General features: G+C 59.0%; 5 protein-coding genes across 5 annotated transcripts; 4 read left to right on the forward strand and 1 right to left on the reverse strand.

The window, feature by feature from the left end:
- Positions 1 to 7,998: 7,998 nt before the first annotated feature.
- BKCO1_6600011 (krueppel-like factor 13-like) lies at positions 7,999 to 9,525 on the forward strand (the record flags this gene model as incomplete). Its single annotated transcript, XM_020278268.1, has 1 exon — positions 7,999 to 9,525. The coding sequence occupies one exon, from the start codon at positions 7,999 to 8,001 to the stop codon at positions 9,523 to 9,525; it is 1,527 nt and encodes a 508-aa protein (XP_020126346.1).
- A 4,384-nt stretch (positions 9,526 to 13,909) lies between these two features.
- On the reverse strand, positions 13,910 to 16,432 carry BKCO1_6600012 (uncharacterized protein; the record flags this gene model as incomplete). Its single annotated transcript, XM_020278269.1, has 1 exon — positions 13,910 to 16,432. The coding sequence occupies one exon, from the start codon at positions 16,430 to 16,432 to the stop codon at positions 13,910 to 13,912; it is 2,523 nt and encodes an 840-aa protein (XP_020126347.1).
- A 1,614-nt stretch (positions 16,433 to 18,046) lies between these two features.
- On the forward strand, positions 18,047 to 19,069 carry BKCO1_6600013 (hsp20-like protein; the record flags this gene model as incomplete). The annotated part of the gene is made up of 1 exon (XM_020278270.1): positions 18,047 to 19,069. One exon carries the CDS (start codon positions 18,047 to 18,049, stop codon positions 19,067 to 19,069), a length of 1,023 nt encoding a protein of 340 aa, XP_020126348.1.
- Positions 19,070 to 19,771: 702 nt separating this feature from the next.
- BKCO1_6600014 (bet v1-like protein) lies at positions 19,772 to 20,463 on the forward strand (the record flags this gene model as incomplete). The annotated part of the gene is made up of 3 exons (XM_020278271.1): positions 19,772 to 19,993; positions 20,085 to 20,247; positions 20,384 to 20,463. The coding sequence occupies 3 exons, from the start codon at positions 19,772 to 19,774 to the stop codon at positions 20,461 to 20,463; spliced, it is 465 nt and encodes a 154-aa protein (XP_020126349.1).
- Positions 20,464 to 21,857: 1,394 nt separating this feature from the next.
- Positions 21,858 to 23,202, forward strand: BKCO1_6600015 (uncharacterized protein; the record flags this gene model as incomplete). Its single annotated transcript, XM_020278272.1, has 2 exons — positions 21,858 to 21,895; positions 21,963 to 23,202. 2 exons carry the CDS (start codon positions 21,858 to 21,860, stop codon positions 23,200 to 23,202), a joined length of 1,278 nt encoding a protein of 425 aa, XP_020126350.1.
- Between the last annotated feature and the right edge of the window lie 594 nt (positions 23,203 to 23,796).

Below are 23,796 nucleotides of genomic sequence, written 5' to 3' on the forward strand. Positions count from 1 at the left end.
GGGGGGGGGTGGAGTGTGACGCTCGAATCTTATTTCCGTTGCTTCTCGCTTCTTCCTTACGGGTACGTTCTGACGGATGTGATGAAGGAGAGGACATGGTTGGCGGCGAATGAGGTACCACAGGAAACTGTCAGACGTACGCCAGTAACGGTGCCACGAACTCAAAACAGACGTCGTGGTTGACCATCAACCATGCAAGCAGGGCATCAAAACTGGTTGACGTAGTGGTCGAACCGCTTCAAAACGGGAAGAAGCAGGGTGCCCAACCATCAAACATGCTTGCACACATTTATTTGGTCAAACCAACTAATCAAACAGCCATCACGGTAGCCGCCGAGCTAAACAATCAAGCAAGAGAACTCGCCTCGTTTCTAGACCTATTTGCTTGTTTGCTTAGTAGGCGAGTACTTACTACAAGCGTACGTGCATCGTGAGATATGTAGTGTTGGCCTCCCATGTGCACGCACGCACCCGCCCCTTCCCCCAAACAAATTAAAACAAACAACCTTCGGGCCCATGTTTGTTTGAATTTGTTTGTTGGCCACGCTGCAAGTGCGTTGATAAGAGGAAATGAATGGTGACCGGGGAGTCGTTTTACCAAATCCATCTCTTCCGAGAATGCTCCATTCACAGCTCTTCTCGAATTTCCAAGGTTTCCATGCTCTTTCTTTCCCAAACTGATACATGTACATTGCACGATGAGCAATGAGAAGCGCCAAATTCCGAGACCTACCTTTCGCGCGAACACACTTTGCCGTCATCAAACGAGGCGGCATATCGGAGCGCACTCGCCTCTGGGCGCACATGGATGACCGAGTCGGGCGCCAAAGCGCTTTCCGTTTGGAGGATCCGAGTACGCTATCGTCGTTAACTTCTACGCGGGAACCCTCGATAGAGATTCCATGGAGGCCGAAGCAGTCACGGCACGACGTTCAGCCGGCTTCCTGAGGCACCCAGATGGATGATACTGCTGATTATGCTGGAGTATCCAACGCGACCTGAGCGGATATTTATACTCGAGACATCTTCTCGAAAGTTCGGCCCGGTGCAAAAAAGAAAATTCAACCACAACACTATTTTTCGTGATGTAAGTTTAACGCCACGCTACCAAACATTCGCATTACTCCACCTGTAGTCTCACGGTATGGTACTAGACCCCTTTACCGAATGTTTCCCGGATTAGGGTCCACGGAAAGACATATACCGAAGTATTTTACCCGAGTCCACGGTCAGTCGATTCCGTGCCGGCGAACTCTAAGGAAAATGTCTTACGGTATGCTACTAGACCCCTTTACCCAATGCTTCACGGATTAGGGTCCACGATAAGATATATATATACCGAAGTATTTTACCGGATTCCACGGTCAGTCGATTCCGTGCCCGCGGACTCCAAGGAAAATTTTACTTACCGGCTTCCGTATCTTTGAAACAACCTATGTGCCGAGTTGCCCTGGCACCTGGTAGAAAGAAAAAAAAGGTCCGCACCGCAAACCAGTTTTATCTACTAAATACCCCACAGTTACACCTGGGGCTCGCGGTTGATCGGATTTCTAAGAGCAAGCGGGGGTGCATTGATAGTCAGGTTTACCTACTCGGGTACATCCTCGAGCCGTAAGCCACTAAGACTATAAATAAAACTACATACTCGAGCCACGAAAACTTCGAAGACATATAATACCCTGCTACTCCGTCCAGAACGGCTACCTTAGGAGTTGAGATGTGTTCGTCAAGCGTTATTGCAACGTGTAAGGTCTTTAAATTTTCTCCCGCATAGCTGAGTTCTGGCGAACTTAACTACGTCCGTAAGTTCAACAGTCCGACGGTGGATGAGATGAAAAGCAACACTAATCTAAGAAGGGTTTAGCGTGTCAATACGTAGGCTTCCGTCAATCCCCGAAGGGACAACCCATCAAAGTTCTTAGTTTCAAATAGGAAACTCCTCGAAGAGTAACAGTTAAACTTTCATCGTTACGCGGTACGTGGTTAGCCAAGCAACACCAGCACTCGGCATAGCAGCACATGTAATGTGACCAGATATATAATGTTAGAATAATAGAAAAACGGGTCGCGAAACGGGAGTGTGGGAGGAGGGTCTACGGTACTCGGATAGCAACTAAGTAACTCACGCGCGTTGAGTTCGAAATATAACCGGGCAATTCTCAACAAGGTATATAAGCATTCATTCGGAGCGCGAATACTATCTAAGGTTTAGTCGAACGGTAGAATGACTCACAGGCCGTAAAGAAGGTGGACACGCATGCCGTCAGCAGGGAAAACAAGGGGACCGTGCTGTCAATAGACGTTAAGAGCTAAAATAAAGGGTTTGAAATGGTGTGGTCGGAAAGTTTGGGAAACTGTGGGCTCGAAAAATAATTTTTAGAAAAACAGAATCGGTATGGTTTGAAGAATCAGATTGTAACGTTGTTTGGGAAACTTGAGATGATCGAACACAGGTTCATCGTATTTTTTTTAAATGGAGAACTGACCCGAATGTTGCTGCTCAAGAGTCTTTAAGTAGCCCATGGATAGGGCAAATCTTTTGTTAGTGAAAACCAACGACCGGATCTTTGGGACAAAGTGAAGAGGGTATTTGTTCGTGTTGGATTTATAGTCCGCGCACACCGAAAAACCGTACTGATCACGCAGCGTGGGTCGGTCGCCCATTGGAATCACGATTACAGACAAGAGTGGTGGGAGTGCTAAGGATCAACAGGCTGTATACCCCAAGACCCTCATCGAAAGCAGGAAATAGTTGGGTTTGTTTTTTTTTTGCATGACGAAGTATACAAGCACTGGAGCGGGCGGGAGCTAAATGCTGACATAGTTTGCGGCCTACTACTATCCCGACCTATCAGAGAAGGAGCTAAGAAACGAAGCAACTGTAGCGCATAGCCTTTCCCATAAAAGACTTCGTTTAATCCTTAGCCCGTGTACTCGAAAGTCAACGTGGAGACAAGACCGTTTTCAAAGGAATGCTCCACTCCTTGACTCCTTGGAAGAAACGTCCTACAGCATTGCGATAGGAACGTGGCTGTGATCTTCAAGGGAACAGCGTGTCAACGGGGAGCAGGGTCGAAGGGGGACACGTGGGGAGGAGAGAAAGGAAGGTGGAATGCGTGTGGCCACATGCGAAGACCACAGTGGGCGGGAGCGAGGGCGGTGGCCGAGCGGAGGGTTGAAGTCTAGTGAGTGTGCCATGACGCTCCACGTACTAGAACCCCCCATGACAAAATCACGCAACATCCAAGAGGAGCCGATTCCCCAATCTCTGTATCGATTCGCAGGCCAAAGCCACGGGAGACAAACAGCGACCCAATACCATGGGCTACAGCAATCAGCATCGTCCGATGTGATCTGCGCGTGATGAAATGGATCCAGTACGCCATCCTCAGGCGCGAGGCTTGATGCTTCGTCACATCCCTACCTCCTCGATCCTTCTGCTGAGAATATCGTCAATCACGTCTTGGCATGACGTGGAGAACGGAGGGAGGTTGTCCCACGAGCTCCCATGTGGGTGATCCTGGATCCTTTGGCGTGCTTCACCTTGCCCACTCTTTGTCGTCGCCTTATCGCTTCGGCGCCGGTTTTGTTGTCGATCGCGGGCGAAAGGCCCACGTTGTCAAGCCACAAGCGTGGGGCCACTCGCCTCGAGCAGGACAAAGACTCGGCCACTCCGAATGGAAGAGCACGCAAGGCAGCGGCCCGCTTCGGCAGAAAGGCCGTAGTCTCGGGCTTCTTCCTTTTTCCGTACAGCCAAAATGGCTGAGTTGCGGTTCACTTGGACGAAATAGGATAGGAGAGTGGTCCGATGGATGTGGGATGATGAATTGCGCCGGGAAGGTAAAGTAGAGCCCACTACACTGGCAGTTGCTCGTTCGCGTTCGGTCGGGGTCGAGGGTCTGCCTTGGCTAGATCTGTCGGCGGTGGAAAATACCGCGAGGCAGGCAGTTGGGGTGGGTCATCACAAAGATTAGCACGCGGCTGGCTGGCTGGCAATCCACCAATAGCTCCCCAGCCGGTCACGACAGGGATGGCCGACGTCCATCGCATACCCTACCGGACACTACCCGGGTTTGTCGGCACGCTCGCGTCCCAATGTTGGCGGCTCTTCACGATGATTGCTGTGGTATGATGAATCAGTCACCCATTGGATAATGACTGCGGTAGCGTTGGTTCTACAGTACCAGGCGAAAGCACTGAGGGCCGTTCACAGGCGCTTTGGCGGAGAGGGAACATTGTCCTGACGAGTCAATGGGGCTGAACTGGTGGGTTGTGCCGTTAGTGGCTCCTAGGGCTGGTTTCGTGCAGAGCAGGCTGCTTCAAGATGAGTTATCTTTGGAGCTCCAACAACAGACAATGGGGCCCGGTCCGGTGGAAGGTTGCGACGGCTTCGGATACAACCCGGTGTACATGGACACGCGAGTGCCATAGGTGGGAGGGAGTCCGTTTGCAGTGGTCATGAGCGTCAAGACGGTACTGTGCCCACCCTCCATCGTCGGCGCTGCGCTGACTAGGCGGATCGAGGACCGGGGCGACGAGCAGCGATGGCCATGGTCGGCGGAGACTGCGCCGCTGGTGGTCACAAAGTGGATGAGACGGCGTGATGATGAGTGCGAGCGGACGGTTGCGGTGTAACACTCACATGATGTGTTTGTCAAAAGTTCGATGGATCAGCGACGAGCAGCAGCATCAGCAGCAGCAGCAGCCGTAGCAGCAGCCGTAGCAGCAGAGCAGCAGAGTAGTAGGAGCGGTGAGTCGCAAGACCAGGATGGGGGGGGCCAGGCGGGCAGGCGGGCAGGCGGAAAGATGCAGCTGGAGGGATGTGATCTGGGAACTCATATCTCGGCGTCTGCAGATACCCGGCCTCGGGCGAGAGGCTGTCGCATCTGGGCATCTGGGCATCTGGGCATCTGGGCATTGGAGCTTACCTACCCGCTGCCCGATGCAAGCACGCCTCCATCTCGCATCGGCCGGCCGCGCATCTGGCATCCTAGTGACAGGCTAACCTTGTCCAGCCTGCACCGGCCAGCAGAGCCGATGCAGCCAGCAGCGAACACGGCACGAACTGCTGTCGCGGCCGGTGCGAGCGGATGTGAGCAGTCAGAGATTTTTTTTTTCGCATTGGCATTCGATATGCTGGTCATGAGCCGGCCAACAGATCGGGCCATTTCCCAGCGAGAGCTCGCGCCGCCCCTTGCGGGCAGCCGACAGGCACAGTGGCGAAGCTTTGCTGCGGTGCCTGCGGGGCCTGCGGGGGGCTGCCGTGTCTGCTGCAAGACACAGGCGGTGGCCCGCTCGGACGATCAGCCGAACCGACGCAGGCTTCTGCATCGTGTGTGGGTGTGCGTGTGTTGAGCAGAGAAAAGCCCCAACTTCCCGAACGGGCGGCGGCGGCGCTGGAGAGGGAAACGACGCTGGCACAATAATGCTGGCACGATGCTGGCATGCCTGCCCGATGCGGCGGCCGTCTGAGCCCCGGCCGCATGAGCAGCAGCCGTGCAGCCGTGTCAGAGCAGCCGTATGCATCCGTGGCATCCTTGGACGAGCCCGCGAACTGGGCACGAAATCGCGTCTAATGCGGTGCAACAGAGGGCGTTGAGATGATGCTCTCGCTCTGGGTGAGGGAGCGCGCGGGCCGCCGTCGCCATTGGGCCGCTGACGCTACCGTGACGGCAGCAGCCCGAACAGGCCAAGGCCGTTGGCCGCCGCCGCCTAGGGGTGCGATTGGTGCGATTGCGGGATGCAACGCATGAACGCCGGTTGAGCTGACTGCTTGTGAGCGTCAGACGCTGCTCACGGCGTCGCCAGAGTCGATGGCGCGTCCCGGGCCATCGGCGCAGTGGGACCCAGCCCTTATCAAGCTCCATGTGCGACTGGGAGGACGTTTCATGGTGACTTGCGGCCAGATCGACTCAGGGCCCCCCACTGCTCAGTCGATCAGCCGACACGGGGCGCGTCCAGACGGGGCACGTCCAGACGGGGCACGTCCAGACGACGCGCCTTGGCAGGGCATAAGGCACCAGAGGCACCCCCATGGCTGCTAGGTAGACGGGCGAGGCGCGACCGTCCGCCGGCTCGAGTGCGGGCTGGAGCTGGAGCTGGAGCCCCGGTCAGCCACAGCGCCGCCGCCGATGGCGCAAGAGCGCGTAGCTTTTAGCTTTCGGCGAAGTGCGGAGGAGCGTTGACAGCTGCAAATACCCGTCGGCAGCCTGGCCTAGCTGGCGCCGCCGCATGCAGGGGCCAGAGCAGCAGCTGTAAGTAGCGGCAGCAGATGGCTTCGAGCAGCCTCCCCATGCCCTGCCGCGGCGCGCTGCCAGCCAGCAGCCAGCAGCCAGCACCCGCCCGCCGCCCGTCTGCGCCCGCCTTTGCTCGCCATGACGCCGGCGCCCGCCTGCGAGGCGGCTGCTGTTGCTGTTGCTGCTACTTCTGCTGCTACTTTTGCTGCTGCTGCTGCTGCTCCGCCCGCCGCCCGCCGCGGCCGCCGCGTGTCTCGCGCAGACAGCGTCAGATCATGCATTCTTGCCGGCTGTGCGCCCCCAGCGCGAAACATTCAAAACACCGCGACTGCCGAAGCTGCCGGCGGAGCGCCAGTGGTTCGCGTCGCCTGCCGCGGTGGCCAGTGCAATTTCAAAGCGCTGTCGTGCAACCTCAGCAAAGCTTTCCCAATGCGGCCGCCCTCTCTCTCTCTCTCTGTGCCCGCCCAGGCCCGCCGGCCGCATCGAGCAGCCGGCGCCCGCGGTTGGTCGGCGCCGCGGCGCCGCGGCCGCGCTCCGCCTGACGTCTGGCCGTGCCAATGGCCGTGCCAGGGGCGCCCGCCATTGGCTGTGCCGAAGCTCTCGTCTGGACTGGCACTGGACGGGCAGCGCGCACAGCAGCAGCGCAGGCCTTGGCGCCGTTTGGGGGTCGAGGCTGCCATTCCAGGCGCGGATCTGCGTGCCTGCTGGCTTGCGCGACGCTGCCGCGCTTCGGGAATGGCCTGGGTCCGGTGTGGGGTGCAGAGCGTTGGCGGGCGCGCTGCTGCAAGTAATAACCCGATGGCTGCATATGCGAGCGGCGAGCGGCGGACAGGGCAGCGGCGGCAGCGCAGCGCCATCTGTGCTAGCATCCTCGCAGCCGCAGCAGGGCGACCGCGGTCCTCCCGTCCCTAACACTCAAGTGTACCCCCAGCTGCGCCTTGTGCCATAACCTTATCCCGCCGGCCAGCCGGCCCATTTCCAAGCACCACACACGACACGGCCAGGACCGGTGCGCCGTTGCTGGCATGAGAGAGGCCGTCGTCGAGCTGGTGGCGCACAGATGGTGCTAGGCCAAGGTCTCATTCCATAAAAGCGGCGCTCGACTGAGGTTGCAGTTACGGTCGCCGTCCAATTCTTCGTCCGGATTCGCGGGCGCGCCCAGCTGACGATCCTGCAAGGTGTAAGTGCCTGAAGACTAGCCTCTCATAAGACTCCGCGCTCGCCCAAAGAGGCGACAGATACCTCTTGACTCGCCCAGCGCCTTCGACGAGGCTTCCACTGCTCTTCGACCTGTTCCTGACCTCCCTTGCAGCCCGGCGTGCAATCCGCGGCCCTCGTTGGGACGACGCTCCCCAGCCTTCGTCTTGCGCCACCCTCCACTACGCCAGGCCTGTCACAGGCCCGGTTGACGATTATCACTGAAGGTCGCGACGGGCTGGCCACCATTCCAACGCCCTGTGCGCACGTCGCGTACACACTTCGCGCGCCAACTGCAACCATGTACCACCCTGGTGAGTAGGCTTTATGACTTCAACGTCTGGCCAACGGCGCCGCCGTCCCGGCTGCAGAACGCCCTCTGCCTTCATAAGCCACCTCCGGCCCCTGGCTGGCTTCCCGCTCATCTGCCCTTGCGCCTATCTCGCCCTCGCCCCCCCCCTATACCATCATAATTATCCTCGCCGCATACGTTCCTTAGCACCTGCCCAGCCGGCTGGCCGTCATTCCTGTCGACAGTGCCCCTCATTGCTCGTCAGTCGTGGCCATGCTGATCCCCACGAGCAAGGCTGACGGCATATCAGGCTCGGCCTTTCCAGCCCGCACCAGCTCCGTGCCAAGAAGAGCATCGATCCACGCCCTCAAGGTCGAAGGAATGGACATGAACCAGCCCACCCACGCCTACCCGAGCTCGGGCTACCTGACGCCATCCCCCTACGACCGCCGCGACTCGGTTGCCTCGATGCAGTCGGCCGCTTCTTGTGCCCACAGCTACTCGAGCAACAGTCCTGCCGGCTACTACCCCACCCAAATGCCTCTCACTCCCCACTCGTCGCGGGAGCCGATGGAGGACTATTGGTTGATGCATCCCAACGGCGGAGTCCCCTTTGACCACCCGACAGCGCAAGACGCCCCCCGCCATGACCTCGACGACTTCGCTCACGAAGCCTGGCAAAACCACCTGAGCTTCCCTCCCAAGCCCAGGGCGCTCGAGTCGGAGCATCAGAGCCGGCCTAACAGCTGGGCCATGGTGCCACCGAACATGAACCCCGGCGGCCTGAGAGTATCCGTATCCGAAGGTGATGGCATGGGCTTGCCTGGCTCGCGAGACTTCCCCCCATTCTGCGAACCCCAGATGGCTCCGCACGCACCGAGGACATTACAGCCGCCCGCCGAGATTTTCAGCAACTCGGAGATTTGGAACGCGCAAGAGCACGCGGCCCCGCCAAACTTTGCCATGTCGAGCATGCCGGCAGAGGTGTTCGCGCCAACGGCCGTGAACTCGGGCTACAACCCGAGTTACGGTTGGCCGGGCCAGGCCCAGCCGGCGTATGACCTCCCCATCTTCAACGAGACGGAGTCGGTCCAGCCCGAGGACACGATCGTGGACGGAGATAGTAACAAGTACAATGAGATGCAGTCAGACAGCCTCGATGACAGCTTCTCGTACGATGACGGGTACAGCTCAACCAACCCCGAGGAGCCCCTCATCAAGCAAGAGGGGGACTCGGACTACCGGCGAGACTCCAAGCACGGCGTGCGCGACTTCATGACGCCGGGGCGGAAAGGCAGCCGTCGGGACTCCAAGGTGCGGGCGAGCGGAATCACCAAACGAAAGATGCGCTCGGGCAACATGCTGGAATCATTCGACACCCACCACAACGGGTGCCCCGTCGAGGTCAAGTACCAGTCCGGGATCCAGGTCGACCCCAAGTCGGGTCGGTACTGCTCGGCGACGGGCGAGACCAAGAAGCAACGGTGCCGGTTCGAGGGCTGCATCAAGACGTTCGCGCGGCCAGAGCACCTCAAGCGCCACGAGAACACGCACAGCAAGGAGCGGCCGTTCCCCTGCGTGGTGCCCCACTGCGGCCGTCGCTTCAGCCGCAACGACAACCGCAAGGCGCACTACGAGACACACCTCAAGGAGGCGCTGCTCGGCAAGAAGGCGCGCAACGCACCCGTCACCTTCGACGCCCTGTGCACGTACCTGCATCAATCCGAGCCCGAGGACGAGGCGCGGAAGATGATCGAGAAGCTGCAGAACCCGAAGTCCAAGATGAAGTCGAGGGACTGACGGACGGGCGTCTCCTTTTTCCTTTTGCGTGTGTCGTAGTTCCGTTCCCGTGACGTGTGCGTTTATTATATTTCGGCTATCCTGACGGCCGTCGTCTCCCGCGTCGGTCGTTTGCATTCTTGGTTGCGTTTCGCCCTCGTGCGACGGTCACGCGCTTAATCTTGTAACTCATACCTCATTTTTTTTTGGGTTCTTCGCGGCGTCTCTTTCTCTTTCTCTTTCTTCCGGCCGACTTTGCGGCTCGATTTCATCCCTCTATTCCCACCCCCTCTTCCACCACCAGGCGGTGGACAGTACGACGTAGACGGTCTAGCTGAACGCGATTACGAGTGAGTGGCATGATTGGCGACGACATGTGTGATGAACAGACGAGGGCAACGCGGCATGGCGGGGGGGAAGCGAAAAAAAAAAGGTTCAGGGTGTTTCTTTCATGGACAAAAACGGAAGTGCAGCGGATGGGGAGGGAAGGAAGGCAAGAGCACGTACGGCAACCCGCCCGCACGGCGACAACGGGCGGACATAGCTTAGAAACAATACCCAAGCGACGCTATAGGACTCTCAAATGTATCACTGTTCGATGTTCAACCGCGTCCAGTCGCGCCGCGGCGCCCGTGACCTGCGTGTCTGCGTGTCCGTCGAGCGCGGAGGCCAGCGAAGGCCGGGTGGGATGGCGAAGGAGCTGTGTCTCGGGCGACGTGCAGAAAGAAGGAGCGGGCGGGTGTCGCTCGCTCGCTCGCACGCATCAGCAACAGCCGCACACTATCGCTTGGCCCTGCGCCTGCCTGCGCCCGCCCGCGCCTGCCCGACTCGCCTCGCCTCGCCTCGCCTCGCCACCCGGCTTTTTTCCGGCCGGCAGCCCGCACGCCCACAACCTCACCCTCCACCACCCCCAAATCCTCTCCCCGCCCCGCCCCGCCGCCCTCGACGCAGCAAAACAGCAAGCAAACTCCGCAGAATGAAAAAAAAAGGCAAAACGAGCAGCATGGGGCTCGAACCCACAACCTTTGGTGAATCTTCTGACCGAAAACCAACGCGCTACCATTGCGCCAACCGCCCGGCGTTAGGGGGCAAGTGGCAAGCAGGCGGTAGATATTGTGCATTGGGGGGGCTGACGTCATGCGATACTATGGTGGTGTATCTCCAGACTAACAACGCGCTGCTATTGCGCTAAAGCCCAGCGTTAGAGTGCTATTGCGCCAACAGTCCAGCGTTAGAGTGTTATTGACGAACAGCCTGTATACATTCTAAATTTACAGGCCTAACGTCATCAACACCATCCTGGAGTGCTGGGAGAGAAAAATGGTTACTTGGTGTATCTCCAGACTAAACTAACGCACTACCACGCGCCAACAGCCCAGCGTTAGACTGCTACTGACAGTCATCCTATACGTATTCTGCATTTGCAGGCCAGACGTCATCCTCAACACCATCCGCGAGTGCTGGAAGAGAAAAATGGTCGCATGTCTGCAAAGACTGGGCACGAAATGCTTCTGGCTGCCGGCACGTCGTGCTGGACTCTGGAGGCACGCTCAGCTCTTTGGGATCTACGGTCGGAGAGACGCCGGGCAATCCCACCGTTGCAATGCAGCGCTCACTCTGCACAGGTTGCAATCCCGTCTGCCGCCGGCGCGCGGCTGTCATTTACCAACGTCCTTGCCCTGCTTTCTGCGCTACGCATACGGCTGCTGTATTGCTGCCGGCCAGCGATCCCCACCGTCGACTCTCTTCAGGCACCCCTGCTGCGTTGCACATACGCGCCCGTTCGGGCAGTGCTGGAGAGCAGTCGACATCAACGGCGCCGCTCGGCTTGGCCGCTTTGCCCGCGGTCCACATGAACGTCGTCATTGCGTTACACCCGCCGTGCGTTTGGGCCTAGCCTGCTGCTGGAGGGGCGGGTGGCACAGACAAGCGCCGCTGCGCCCACGACAGGCAGCGGTGCTACCCAGACGCGATGGTCCAGTTTCCGGCAGCAGCTGCGCTCAAACACCGGTTTCGTCTTTCGCCCGCCCGCAAATGCGAGCTATTCTTTTCTGCTGTCGTCTGGTCGGATCTCTGTACCACCGCGGGTTGTGTGGGATCTGGACGCGGGAGCATGCGGCGCTCCTTTCATTTACCATTGTCTTAGAAAATACCTCCGACGTCTGCCCATTTTTATCTGTTCTTGCGTACCCGCGAACCCGGGTTTGGCTCATGCAAGCTGCGCTGATCCCACTTGTCTTTCCTGTCCGGTCCAACTGTCTTGGCTTCTTCCCATCTCTGGCAAACGGCTGTCCAGTGTCTCACTTGCTGCCCGCTCCTCCACGCTTCCTCACTGCACCTCCCCGCCTCGGAGTCGGACTCGAGTTGCAGCTCCTAGAGAGGGCAAAGAGCAGGCTTCCTCCCTTTCTCCTTCGCCATTAGCAGATCCGCATGTCTTCCTTGCTTCCAACGGTCGGAAGCGAGAAGGCCATTGACCACCTTTCAATCAAACTACTTTTCCCCCGTTCCCGCCGGAGCGACCTCCACCGTGGCGATCAAGTACGACAAAAGGCCAAGCCGTTTTCGCCGATATCAATCTCCTTCGCTCTCTCCCCCGCACTAGTCTTCTACTGATGCCCACCCTCACTCACTCTTCGAAATGTTGAGGCCATTCCCTTGCGCACACAGAGAGAGCCGATCAGCCCGGACCCCTTCCTTTCCATCGCAATGATAGAGAGCGCGTGTCGGAAAACGCGTCCGACGAGATTAAAGACCACCGCAAGAGGGGGCGAAAATGAGTTACCCCTCTTTCCCATCCGGGACGGGGTTCCAGAACAGATAGCTAACTGCTCCAGGGAGAGGGAAGGGGGGGATCGAGAGCGTGATCCGACGCCCGCTTTGCCCAAAGTCGACTTCAACATGGCACCATCAGCCCAAACAGCCGCCAAACAAGGCACTCTGCTCTCTCCCAGCATGAAGACACACTATTGGACACGCAAGACCAAATGTAGATGGTCGTGTATCCGAGACGCACGCGTGAGGTCATTGTCTGCCAACCAAAAGAATCCTGAGACACTGGTGTGCGTTGAGGTGAGCAAAAAGAATGCTTTTTCCCTTACTTGTGCACATCGTGCGCGCGCCCGCGGCGCCGCATGTTTGCAATGAAGCTTAGCTTCGGTTGTACCCGTTCCTTTGTCGCGCACACACGCTGTCTCTCCCTGGATATGGCGGCGGACGCGGGAAAAAGAAATAAAATCGAGATGAACGAGCAGAAAAGCTTCTTTGCTCGCGCGCGCAATTAGGGGGGGAAATTGGCTTCTTCCTCCTTTTGGTGGAGGGGGGGAACGTTTATGCGCCTTGCGTCAGTAAGCCCGCGGCGTGCAAAGTTCATGCTCAACGTCACCCCAATCCACCCCCCTTTCCTTGGCGGCGTGGAGAAGAGCCCTAGTTTTTTTCGGTTTTCCTCTTGTAGGACAGGGATTGTGAGGCGGTTCTACCCTTTGTGGTGTACGTCCGCGGTATACAGATAAGGTACAACAAAGAGCTCCAATAATCCCAAGAAACACGAGATGAAACCATCACCGTCAACCCACTGCACCTCGCCGCCACGCAGGCCTCATCAATGGAGAGGGTAGCACCGGTATGAGCTCTGCATAAGAGCTCATCAGCGTGTGCAGCAGAGATACGTTATGTCCGCGACTGCCCCTCACGGCCCCTTGGCGCCCTTGCGCCGCCCGTCTTCTTCTTACCTTTCCCGTGTCACTATTTCTGCTACCTTCCTGCCGGGCGACATTGGTTAGACACGCCCCAAATGCTGAACGTCAGAGCCCAGAGCATTGCCGCCTTGTAGCAGTAAACGCGTAAGTCTCTTAATTTTTTGCCACGGTGCTCCGTCCCGACCAAATCCGCTCTTTCCTCGACAAAGAATCGCGGCAACGCCACCGTACTGATTTAATACCGCTTACAAACGAGGCGCTTGCACGTGGCCCATTCACAAAGCCCTGGGCTTCAGCCAGACGTCCAAGCGGCGTTCGAAGAGGATCTTTGTCGTCAGTGTCGCGTGCTGCAGCCGAGTTGGTCGAGGGCACGACAGATGTACAGTGAACTTGACAGTTTACGAGCCGTAGTTCGAGGGTATTAGATGAGAGATGTTCGATCGCTAAGTCATGATTACAAGAAAGATGGTAGGTGGGAGTTGGGACATCTAGGCACAGCACGAAGGGACCAGGACGGCCAAGACACCTCATGGCACATCACTAGAGCATAGACACACACACACACACACACACACACACACACACACAACAAATAAAGTATATCAAGAAAAAAAACCAATAGATATAGCTGGCTAAGGTATACTGCAATGAAACAAACACTCACTCACCTGCGTATGTAAAACTCACCTCACCTCACGGCTCACGGCTGATCACCCCCCAAAGCCAAACAAACTCTCCAGCGACCCCAACGACCCCAACGACCGCGACTCCAACGATCCCGACCCCGACCCCTCTCGCCCCCCCTGACCACTCCCAGCACTCCCACTCCCAACCCTCGAACTCAACCTCGAACTCCTCCTCCGCGGCGTCCTCGGCGTCAGCACCTCCCCGCCGCCGCCAACCCGCCCGCGATGGCTCTTCGGGCTGATCTTCGACGACGGCAGCGACGACAGCGACGACGAGCCGGTGCTGACGGCGGAGGCGAGGCGGCGGCGCTTGGTGGCGGGGGTGGCGCGCGACGATGATGAGGACGGCCGGCGGGCTGCGTCGAGGTCGTCGTCGGAGGCGGGAGCGGAGCGCTTCTTTGGGTTGGAGAGGGAGAAGGCGGGGTTGAGGGGGAAGGTGGGAGGGATGGGGATGGAGGAGCGGCGGGTGGGGGGTTGGGTGTGGGTGTGGGTTTGGGTTTGGGTGGTGGGAGGAGAGGTGGTGGTGGTGATTGGCGGATGGTCTGGTACCGCCGGCTCTGGGGCGGCGGCGGCGGCGGCAAAGTCGAAGTCGAAGACGATGTCGTCAAGGTTGGGGTCGATGGCGGCAGCGGCGGCGGCGGCGGCGGAAATTTCAGTGTCACTGCGGTTGGCATTAAGTGCTGGGTGTCCTGCACCCGTGTTGTTGGTGGACAGAGTAGGATAGTTAGGATCGGTGGCGGCGCTTGTTGAAGCGTCGGTAGCGGCGAAGGCGGCAACAGGATGAAGGAGCTGGTCGAAGCTCGCGTCGTCGTCTGTTGCATATTGGGGCCGCGCGTACTGTCCGCCGCCGCCGTAGCCGAGCAGTGACGCGTCGGCGGTGTTGTAGCTGGAGGGCCAATCAGTGCGCGGCTGCGCATAGGCCGGGTCCGCCGCCACAGCTGGCACCACCACACCGCCGTCGTTAGTAGTCCGGCGCTTCTTGCGCATCGGCGGCCGCGGCTCTGCTGGAGAGTCCGGGTTGTACTGGTTGCTGTCGTCCGAGTCCTCGTTGTCGCTGAAGTGCGGGAACCACTCGCCCTTGCGCTTGCGGCGGCGGTCTTTGGGCTTCGGCGGCGGCTTGCGGGCGGCCACCTTTGCCCTGACGAGCATCTCAAGGTCGCCCAGGTTGACGTTGAGTTGGGTCGGGCGTTGCGGGCGTCGCGCGAGCGACTCCTTTGCCGACCGCGCACGGTCGCCCTCCTTGGCCTGTTGCATGCGGTGGTTGAGCGTGAGCTCGTGCGGCTTGACCGTGGCCCCGGGCTGGAGGCCGCGAGGATAGCCGTCGAAGCCTTTGATGGGGGCGGTGCGGCCCTTGCGGCAGGACTCGATGAAGCGCTTGGCCACGACGCCCTCCTTGACGTTGGACAGCGAGGCGTTCCACTTCATGTTGGGCTCGCTCATCAGCTGCCGCGTGTCCGCCAGCACTTCGACGTTCTGCAGCGCGCAGACGTCGGGCAGGTCGAGCAGCTGCTCGAAGCAGTACAGGTGGAAGTTGGCCGCCATGTAGAACGGGTCCGCCCTGTCCCCGTACTTGGCCGACCGCTCGTCGAAGGCGACGCGCATGTGGCCGGGCTGGATCGTGCCGTTCAGGTTCTCCCTGCGGAGAGGGCATTGCTTGAACCGGCACTTGGAGAGGGTGGCGCTGGGGTAGCGACGGCAGGAGTCGGCCGGCGTCTTCTGGATCCAGATGCGAAGCTTGCTGTGCCTCGACACCGGATGATGGTAGACGAACTCCTTGATCTCGTCGGCCGAGTACTCCAGCTTCGCCAGCTCTCCATGAGCGAGATAGTCGAACCGGTGGCTGGGCGAGGTCCAGGACTCAAAGGTGTTTTTGATGTTTTGCTTGTACATCTCCTCGGCCGAATACTGGTTGATCTTGCCGGATCGCTTGGTCAGCCCCTGCGTCGTGGTGTTGATGCGGTGCCACGGGTGCTTTGGATCGTACTTTGGCTTCTCTCGCGTGAAGTTGCGACTGGCCCTGTCCAACTCTGCTCCAGCATCGTCGCTGGTGCTGGCAGTGGATGACCGCCGCCTGCTATCGTCAGTGTCGAGCGTGACGATGCTCGCTGCTGGACCAGCGGGGGGCTTGAGAGTCGTCGAACTGCGAGTTTCATATCGACTAGGGGTATCGGGTGTCTCTGACTTGTCGGGAACAGCAAAGTGTACGTTATTGGAGGGCGGAGGGAAAAGCAAATCATCCACAGGGTATACATAACCAGAACCGGAAGAGTAAGCCACAGTGCTCTGATCCGCTGTGGGTGCATAGATCGCATGGTTGGCTTGGGAGGTCGATAAATCAAGTGGCTGATTCGCCTGAACTGGATCCGCAGCGTCAGCGAGAAGGGAGTAGAAGGGGTTGCCGTCGTCCTGTGCAGCAGGGTCAGTGTACTGAAAATCGAAGTCAGAGCCCAAGTCATGCAGACCCAGGCCCGCGTCACCTGCAAGCAGTGCGGTCCATTCGTCGTCGTTGATGTTGTCTAGCGGGCCGGGCGAGTGATTGCTGGTCATGATGAAAGCTGTTGTATCTCCGGGATACAAGCGCAACGAAAAGACGAGAAGAGTGCAAATGCGAAAGAGAGTGTGGTCGAGTTGGTCAACAACAGGAGCCACTTGGAAGATGAGCAAGAGAGATGATGGTCATTGATGGAGAACGACTCCAGGACTTATATTGTGCTAGTTATTTTGGGCAGTTCGAAGACAACATCCCATGTCTTCAAGGCCATTGTTCTCTGACAGAATTAGACGAATTGACAAAGGAGAGTTTCTACAAGTCTTTGTTGAGCATGGATGGCATATCTCCATTCATGTCGGACAAAGAGAGTGGCTATGTTTAGTCATCATGGCTGAAGAGGCGCATGTTCATGCTCTGCCAGAGCTAGCCTATAGTCCTCGCATGCCAGATGCGGGGACCATCATGAAGGCGTGACCCAAGGGAGTAAAGCGCATGAGCTCGACATTGTCAAGCAACAGCGCGGGAAGCCTATTACAGCAATGAATTAGCCATGTGCAAACAACAGTTGCGAATGTAATTTCAAAGTGTAACTGGAAAATCAGAAGGTCTCCAAGCAGTTCCTCCACATTGTTTGGTTCGGAACAGGTCTGTTATAATTTTTGCAATAGACTCATCATTTGAGTAGAAGGGTTGAATGTGCAGACAAGTTGAACATACCTTGAAAAGCCAAGCATATAGCTGGTCAACTGGATTAGCCGTGAGATGGAAAGCAGGCAGGGTAGAAAGCTCCACGTCGCCTGGCGAAACCGTCTCCCGCAAGGCGCAGAGCCTGCTGACCGGCGATTGCTGGAAGACGTAGAGCGCAGTGTCTAGCGCTCGGGCATTGAGATCCGCAGGTATAGACGCTCATCTGCAAGCAGATGGCTATGGAGGGGCGAGGTCTCAAGTCATTTTGAGATGGCGCAAAGTTGGGTCTTTGTGCGGGTGTTGTTGGACTCTGCGCAATTTTTTTCTTTGTAGCGGGCGGCGGCGAAACGAAGGGCCGAGTGGATCACGTGCGTGCGGGCCGAGCCAGCCGAGCGTCGCCGCCGCCGATGACGAGACATTCCAGCCCTCGAGTTCACGCCGACAACTTTTCTTCCTTTTGCCGGTCTCTGCAACCCTGCCACTTGTGTTGCGCAATCATGCACGCCGCAACACGTCTGTCACAGTCTCTGACTCACTAACATGCTTATCACCGAGGCCGAGGTTGCCAAAGCGTACCACAACTAGGCTCGGACATCGGTGTTGTTTGCCACGTCTGCGCCACAACCCCGACTGACGCTCCCAGCGCTCGGCCGCCCGCGCCACATCGCTGCACAGCTTACCCATTATCGGCCAACCATCCTGCCTAGCTCGCTCCAAGTGCGTAGCACATGGCAGCCTTTAGCTCTTGCACCTTCTCGCTTCTTCCCGCACCTTCTCCTGCTTAGGCATGAGATGTGCGCATCGGTCCATACAGAGGCCGAGTAATTCTGCTGCCTGACGCGCACCGCGGTGGCGGAAAGCCTACGTACGCCGCTCTGCCTACACTGACCTACATACAGTATTTAAACTGCGCTGAACCCCCCCAGAATGGCCCATCATCTCATCACTCATCCCCACCTCCATCCTCCATCATCATCATCAACATGCCTTCAATTCGGTACGTAAATCAGACTGCTCCCTTCTGGGACTTCGTCGCCAGCCTCGAGAACCAAGGCCCCTCCCACCCTTTTGCCGGTCCCTCCACGGAAAACCGTGAGAGCTCCGACGAAGAAGGAGGACCCCGCGGTAGCTGGGGTCGCGGTCCTTGGATGGGTCCCGGAGGCCCGCGTGGCTTCCACCGCGGTCCTCCTGGGCCGTGGGGCCGCCATGGACATGGACATGGACATGGACATGGACCTCACTCGCCGCCTCCCCACACCGAGGGCCACCACCCGCATCCACACCACGGCGGCCCTCGGCCGCACTCGCCTCATCACGAAGGCCACCCCCCGCCTCCGCCTCCTCCAGGATCCAACCCCGAAGATGCCGCCCAGCAGCCTCAAGAAGGTGAGCCGCGCCACGACGGACCGCCCCACCCACACCAACATCACCACCGTCGTGGTGGCCACGGCGGACGCCGTGGTGGTGGCCGTCCAGGAAGCTGGGGACGCGGTGGTCCTTGGGGCGGTGGCCCTTGGGGTCACGGACCCTTTGGCTTTGGTGGCGGTCCTTCCGGCTTCGGCGAGCTCGCCGATGCCTTCCAGAAACAGCTCTTCGGAGGCAACGACACCAACGACAACAACGACAACGAGGAAAGAGAGAACAGCCAGGGCGACTTCCAGCCCGAAGCCGACGTCTTCGACACCGAGAGCTTATACGTGATCCACGTCTCTCTGCCCGGCGCAAAGAAGGAAGATGTCGGCGTTAGCTGGGACGCGGAGAAGAGCGAGATCAGCATCTCCGGCGTCGTCCACCGGCCCGGCGACGAGGACTTCATCAAGACGCTGGCCCTGGACGAGAGGAAGGTTGGGCCGTTTGAGCGCAAGATCAGGCTTGGCTCTCGCGCCAACCCGGCGCAGGTCGACGACGACGCCATCACGGCCAAGCTCGAGGATGGCATCTTGAGGGTCGAGGTGCCCAAGCTTGATAAGGACTATGTCGAGATCAAGAAGGTCGACATTCTGTAGGCTAGGCGCATCATCATCGCCGACATGAACAAGGGAAAGGGAAAGGAATAGGGAACATATACCAGGCGTTTAGGTTTAGATAGTCTCTTGCTTGCTTTCCACCGAAAAAGAGAAAACACAAGAAAAAATTTGATTTCCTTTTGGAAAAGAAACTAAGCTTACCTCATGATGCTTAAATGTGATTTTGGCGTGGTGAAGTGATTCATGAAGACCAACACGACGATTAGTACATGCAACGGACTCAAATTTTGGGAACATGGCAAAAGTTGGCCAGAGCCATGAACACCGCAAGATGCGTGCAAGAAAAAGTGTGTGCCTCGACCGAACTGTCTTGGCACCAGAAGTGTGAGTCCTCAAGTCATAATGCTGCGATTTCTTGGCGCCGTGTATTTGAGCCCAGCAACAGAGCTGCATGTTCAGCGGGATGTGCATAAATCCTGATTGGAACCTTGCAGGGTGATGATGCTTGTGGATTGATGCATTCCAATTACTAAATTTTCGGGGCTGCGCGACTACTGCATTCGCCTCTGAGTTCCAAGCCCTCGCTTGCCGCATTTGGTTGCGGGGTTGAGGAAGCTACGAACGATAACGTCATAGCTGGGCAGCTTTGGAAGCTCCAACGTCCAGCTTCGATTCCAACAACCACTCATCCACTCTGCACACTCTACATCAGACACGACCAACAAACACCCAGCAAGCACAATGGCCACTCGCATCCCCACGTCCACGTCAGTCGTCGAGACGGCGGTGATCGAAGCTCACCTGAGCAGCGTCTGGCACCTGGTCAAGCTCCAGGACTTCTCCAAGTTCTGGTCCAAGCTCGACAAGAGCGAGTTCGTCAAAGGGGCGTCTCCGGAGACGGACGTGTTCAAGTGGAGCTTCAAGGATGGCACCGTGTTGGAGGTCAAGCAGGAGGAGCACTCGGTAGGCGCGGCCGGGTGAAGGGCGCCCTCTGCTCTGCGGAGCTATGCATATTCTGGGAATTCGATTGCTAATGTGGTGCGCGTGTTTGCAGTCGATCGACCACTTCATCACCTACTCGGTCATCACGGCCGCCCCCGAGCTGAGCTACTCTTCGGTGGTCAGCACTATCCGGCTCTTCCCCATCACGTCGGGCAAGCATGAAGGCCACACGTTCATCCAGTGGACGGGCAATTTCTCCAGCGATGCTGATGCCGGTATGTGGAGCTCAATTTCTCCGAATTAAGGTCCGCGGGCGTCGGCGCCTCCATCTGGCGCGGGGCACGAGTGGCAAAGGGCCCAGACCGTCATGGGAGTATACATAATGGCTGCTAACGGTGCTACACCACGCAGGAGTGATCGAGGACGCCAAGTTTAAGCGACGTGAGGCCCTGGCGGACCTTGCCGCGGCGGTGTCCAAGGGCACAAAGTAGGGAGCTCGGGCCGGTGGCAACGGCGACAGAAGGTTGCGAGATTGACGGGCACGGTTGCGCGAGAAACGGGCGCGATGGTGACGGATGGCGGAAGGAAGGGAAATAAAATAGCGTTTGCATGACTACCTGGTATAGCAAGGGTTTCCCGCCGTCTCCCGCAGCAGTGGCAGGCAGTGTAGATTGGCGTTGATGACGTACGCAGGGTTTCGAAACGAAGTCGCACTGTGTCTCTGTCTTGCGTTGATTGTCGGCCATGGGGAGGGAGTGACGAGTCCCACGACCCCTTGGCGCCACGACGACTCAGCAACCTTAAACCAAGCTTGTTTGGCGATGCTGCTGAAACAGAAGGCCCTGCCCGGCTGGTGGTTGGTGGTGCCGGTGTCGGCTGGGCCCGGCGCAGCGGCCGCCAGGCCAGGCCAACCCGCGCCTCGTGAAACCCTCAACGCGCGCCACCAAACACGCTCCCGTTGCCGGCCACGACCGGCCGCCTGGCATCCACACGCCCACACACCCACACCATGCCGCCCTGAGCTGCGCCTGCTGCTGCTCCGCCTGCCAGGCCACCACGATCTGTCCGCCCGATGTGCAGCTCTGCGGCGGGGCACGCAGCTCCCGGCCCTGCCAAATTACCCCAGATTCAACCACCGTCGCCGCCCAGCCGGCGCGCCTCTGATCCCGCCAATGGTGCCATTCGAGCTCCAATTGCTGCATTCTTCCAGAGAGCTGTATGGCCGCTGCGGCCCGTCATTCCTGCAATCTTCGAAACGGCCGCCCCGCCCTGTAGCGCGCGCCGGCGCAGACGCGTAAGCCTCCGCGCGACAGGGCGCTTGGTCCACAGCTCCATGACCGCTGGAAACAGTGGGCACATGTGCGCAACCGTCGATCTGCCAAACATCCAAACGCCCTGTTTCTCGTCGTTTCCCTAAACGCGGTAGCCGATCTGCATCTGCAGGGCCTCGAAACATGGAGCGCCGGTCGACGCGGTCGATTGGTGGAGACTATGGCTCGATCAGGCCCCTATTTTCCACCACGCCTCAGCCGCCCTACCGCTGTACAGCGCCCTGTACCAGCAACGTGCCCCAACAACCGCTCCGGCCTGCTGCAACAGGCGGCGTCGCAAGCCGCCACCCCGGCCTTCTGTCCCGATGCGGATAGGGATGCCCGCCCTTCTACACGTCCATTCTGTATAAGAACCTCTGGCTCGGCCACTTCTAGCTCACCACTCGCAGCAGTCCTCTCATTCACTCACACCAAGTAGACCGGTCTCTACTTTGCTTTTTTTGCCCTCACCAATTGCTTGACGCAATCTCACTCACTTTACCCTGTCTTTGATCTTTCTCTCTCTCTGCCCTAATCCCGCAACCAAAAAACCAATCTCTTGAACAATTTTCAATATGCTCTCCAAGTACGCCATCTTTGCTCTGGCCTCGAGGTAAGTCTTCTCTCCCACCTGCCACCCGCACCAGCACCAGGAACTCGGTCACTGACGCTTTCCGCAGCGCCCTCGTGGCCTCGGCCCCCATGCCCCAGCAGGAGGCTGCCCAGTCTGGCTCCGGCCAGGAGGGCGGCCAGGCCGCTGGCACTCCCCCCTCGGGCGGCAGCTTCCCCACTCCCAGCGGTGGCTTCGGCGGCCACCACGGCGGCCACCACACCCCCGGTGCCGGCTTCGGCGGCTTCGGCGGCCAGCAGACTCCCGGTGCTGGCGGCTCGTTCCCGACCGCTTTCCCCTCTGGCGGCTCGTTCACCCCCGGCGCTGGTGGCTTCGGTGGCTTCGGCGGCCAGCAGACCCCCGGCGGTGCCGTTCCCACTGGCAGCTTCGGCGGCTTCGGTGGCCAGCAGACCCCCGGCGCTGGTGGTGCCGTGCCCACTCCCGCCGCTGGCGAACAGCAGAAGCGTCAGGCTGAGGGCACCCCCACCGGTGCTCCCCCGTCTGGCACTCCCCCCGCTGGCACTCCCCCCGCCGGCGGCCCTCCCTCTGGCGCTCCCCCGTCTGGCGCTCCCCCGTCGGGCGCTCCCCCGTCGGGCACTCCTCCCGCTGGCGGCCGTCCCACCGGCGCTCCCCCGTCTGGCACTCCCCCCGCGGAGAAGCGCCAGGCTGAGGCCACTCCCACTGGTGCTCCCCCGTCCGGCACTCCCCCGGCTGGCTTCGGCGGCCCCGGTGGTCCTCAGGGCACTCCCACTGGCGCTCCCCCGTCCGGCACTCCCCCCGCCGGCTTCGGCGGCCACGGTGGTCCCAAGGGCACTCCCACCGGTGCTCCCCCGTCCGGCACTCCCCCCGCGGAGAAGCGCCAGGCTGAGGGCACTCCCACCGGCGCCTTCCCGTCCGGCGCCTTCCCGTCCGGTACTCCCGGCTTCGGCGGCTTCGGCGGTCCCCAGGGCACTCCCGGCGCTTTCCCCTCGGGCACTCCCCCCGCCGGCTTCGGCGGCTTCGGCGGCCCCGTCCCCACCCCCGGTGCCTCCAACGACTTCGAGCAGGCCGCCAAGTTCGCCGAGAAGTTCGCCTCCAGCTTCGGCACCCCCGCCTCGGGCGCCCTGCCCACCGGTGCCTTCCCGTCCGGCGCCTTCCCGTCCGGCACTCCCCCCGCCGGCTTCGGTGGCTTCGGCGGTCCTCACGGCACTCCCGGCGCTTTCCCCTCGGGCACTCCCCCGGCTGGCGGCTTCGGCGGTCCCCAGGGCACTCCTGGCGCTGGCTTCGGCGGTGCCCAGCCCACTGGCGCTGTCCCCACCCCCAGCTTTTAAGCTACTCGCTTTTACTTGATGCTCGACCGACTCGACAATTTCTTTTTCAGTATCTTTTGAAGTGATCTGGGGCGAAGGGGAAGAAAGAGGTGGAGGATGATGGCCGGATGAAAAGCGGAAAGGAAAAGGAAAATCACGAAAAGTTTGAGACATTTATTTGGTGTCGACCGAGTGGTTTGCTGCGATTCTCACTCTTTCTCTCTCCCTTTCTGCTTTTCGTTCTGTCCGACGCATCTGTCTGATCGGCTTGGTTTCTCGGGATGGCTGGTGGACAGGTGCAAAAAACATGTACTTGTAGATATTTTGGTTTTTTTCCCTACCAGTATATACATACAATCTTCTGGCTGTGCCGCTAAAACCTACCTCCGTTCTTTCTCTACGATTTGTGATTGTGGTTAAGCTTTTTAGGGCTTTAATAACAGCTAAGCTTCTTTATATGTTTATGCTTTTTGGAGCCTGCCTAAAGCTAAACTCTCCTATACAGTGGGGCACGAAAGAAATCAACCGGTCTACGGACTACATGGCTAGTGGAATCCCATATCTGATTTCGTTTGTATGGTTTTTAGTACTACTTATATCTACGTCCGGGCATTT

This window comes from Diplodia corticola (genome assembly GCF_001883845.1).
Source record: "Diplodia corticola strain CBS 112549 chromosome Unknown scaffold66, whole genome shotgun sequence".
Lineage (NCBI taxonomy): Eukaryota > Fungi > Ascomycota > Dothideomycetes > Botryosphaeriales > Botryosphaeriaceae > Diplodia > Diplodia corticola.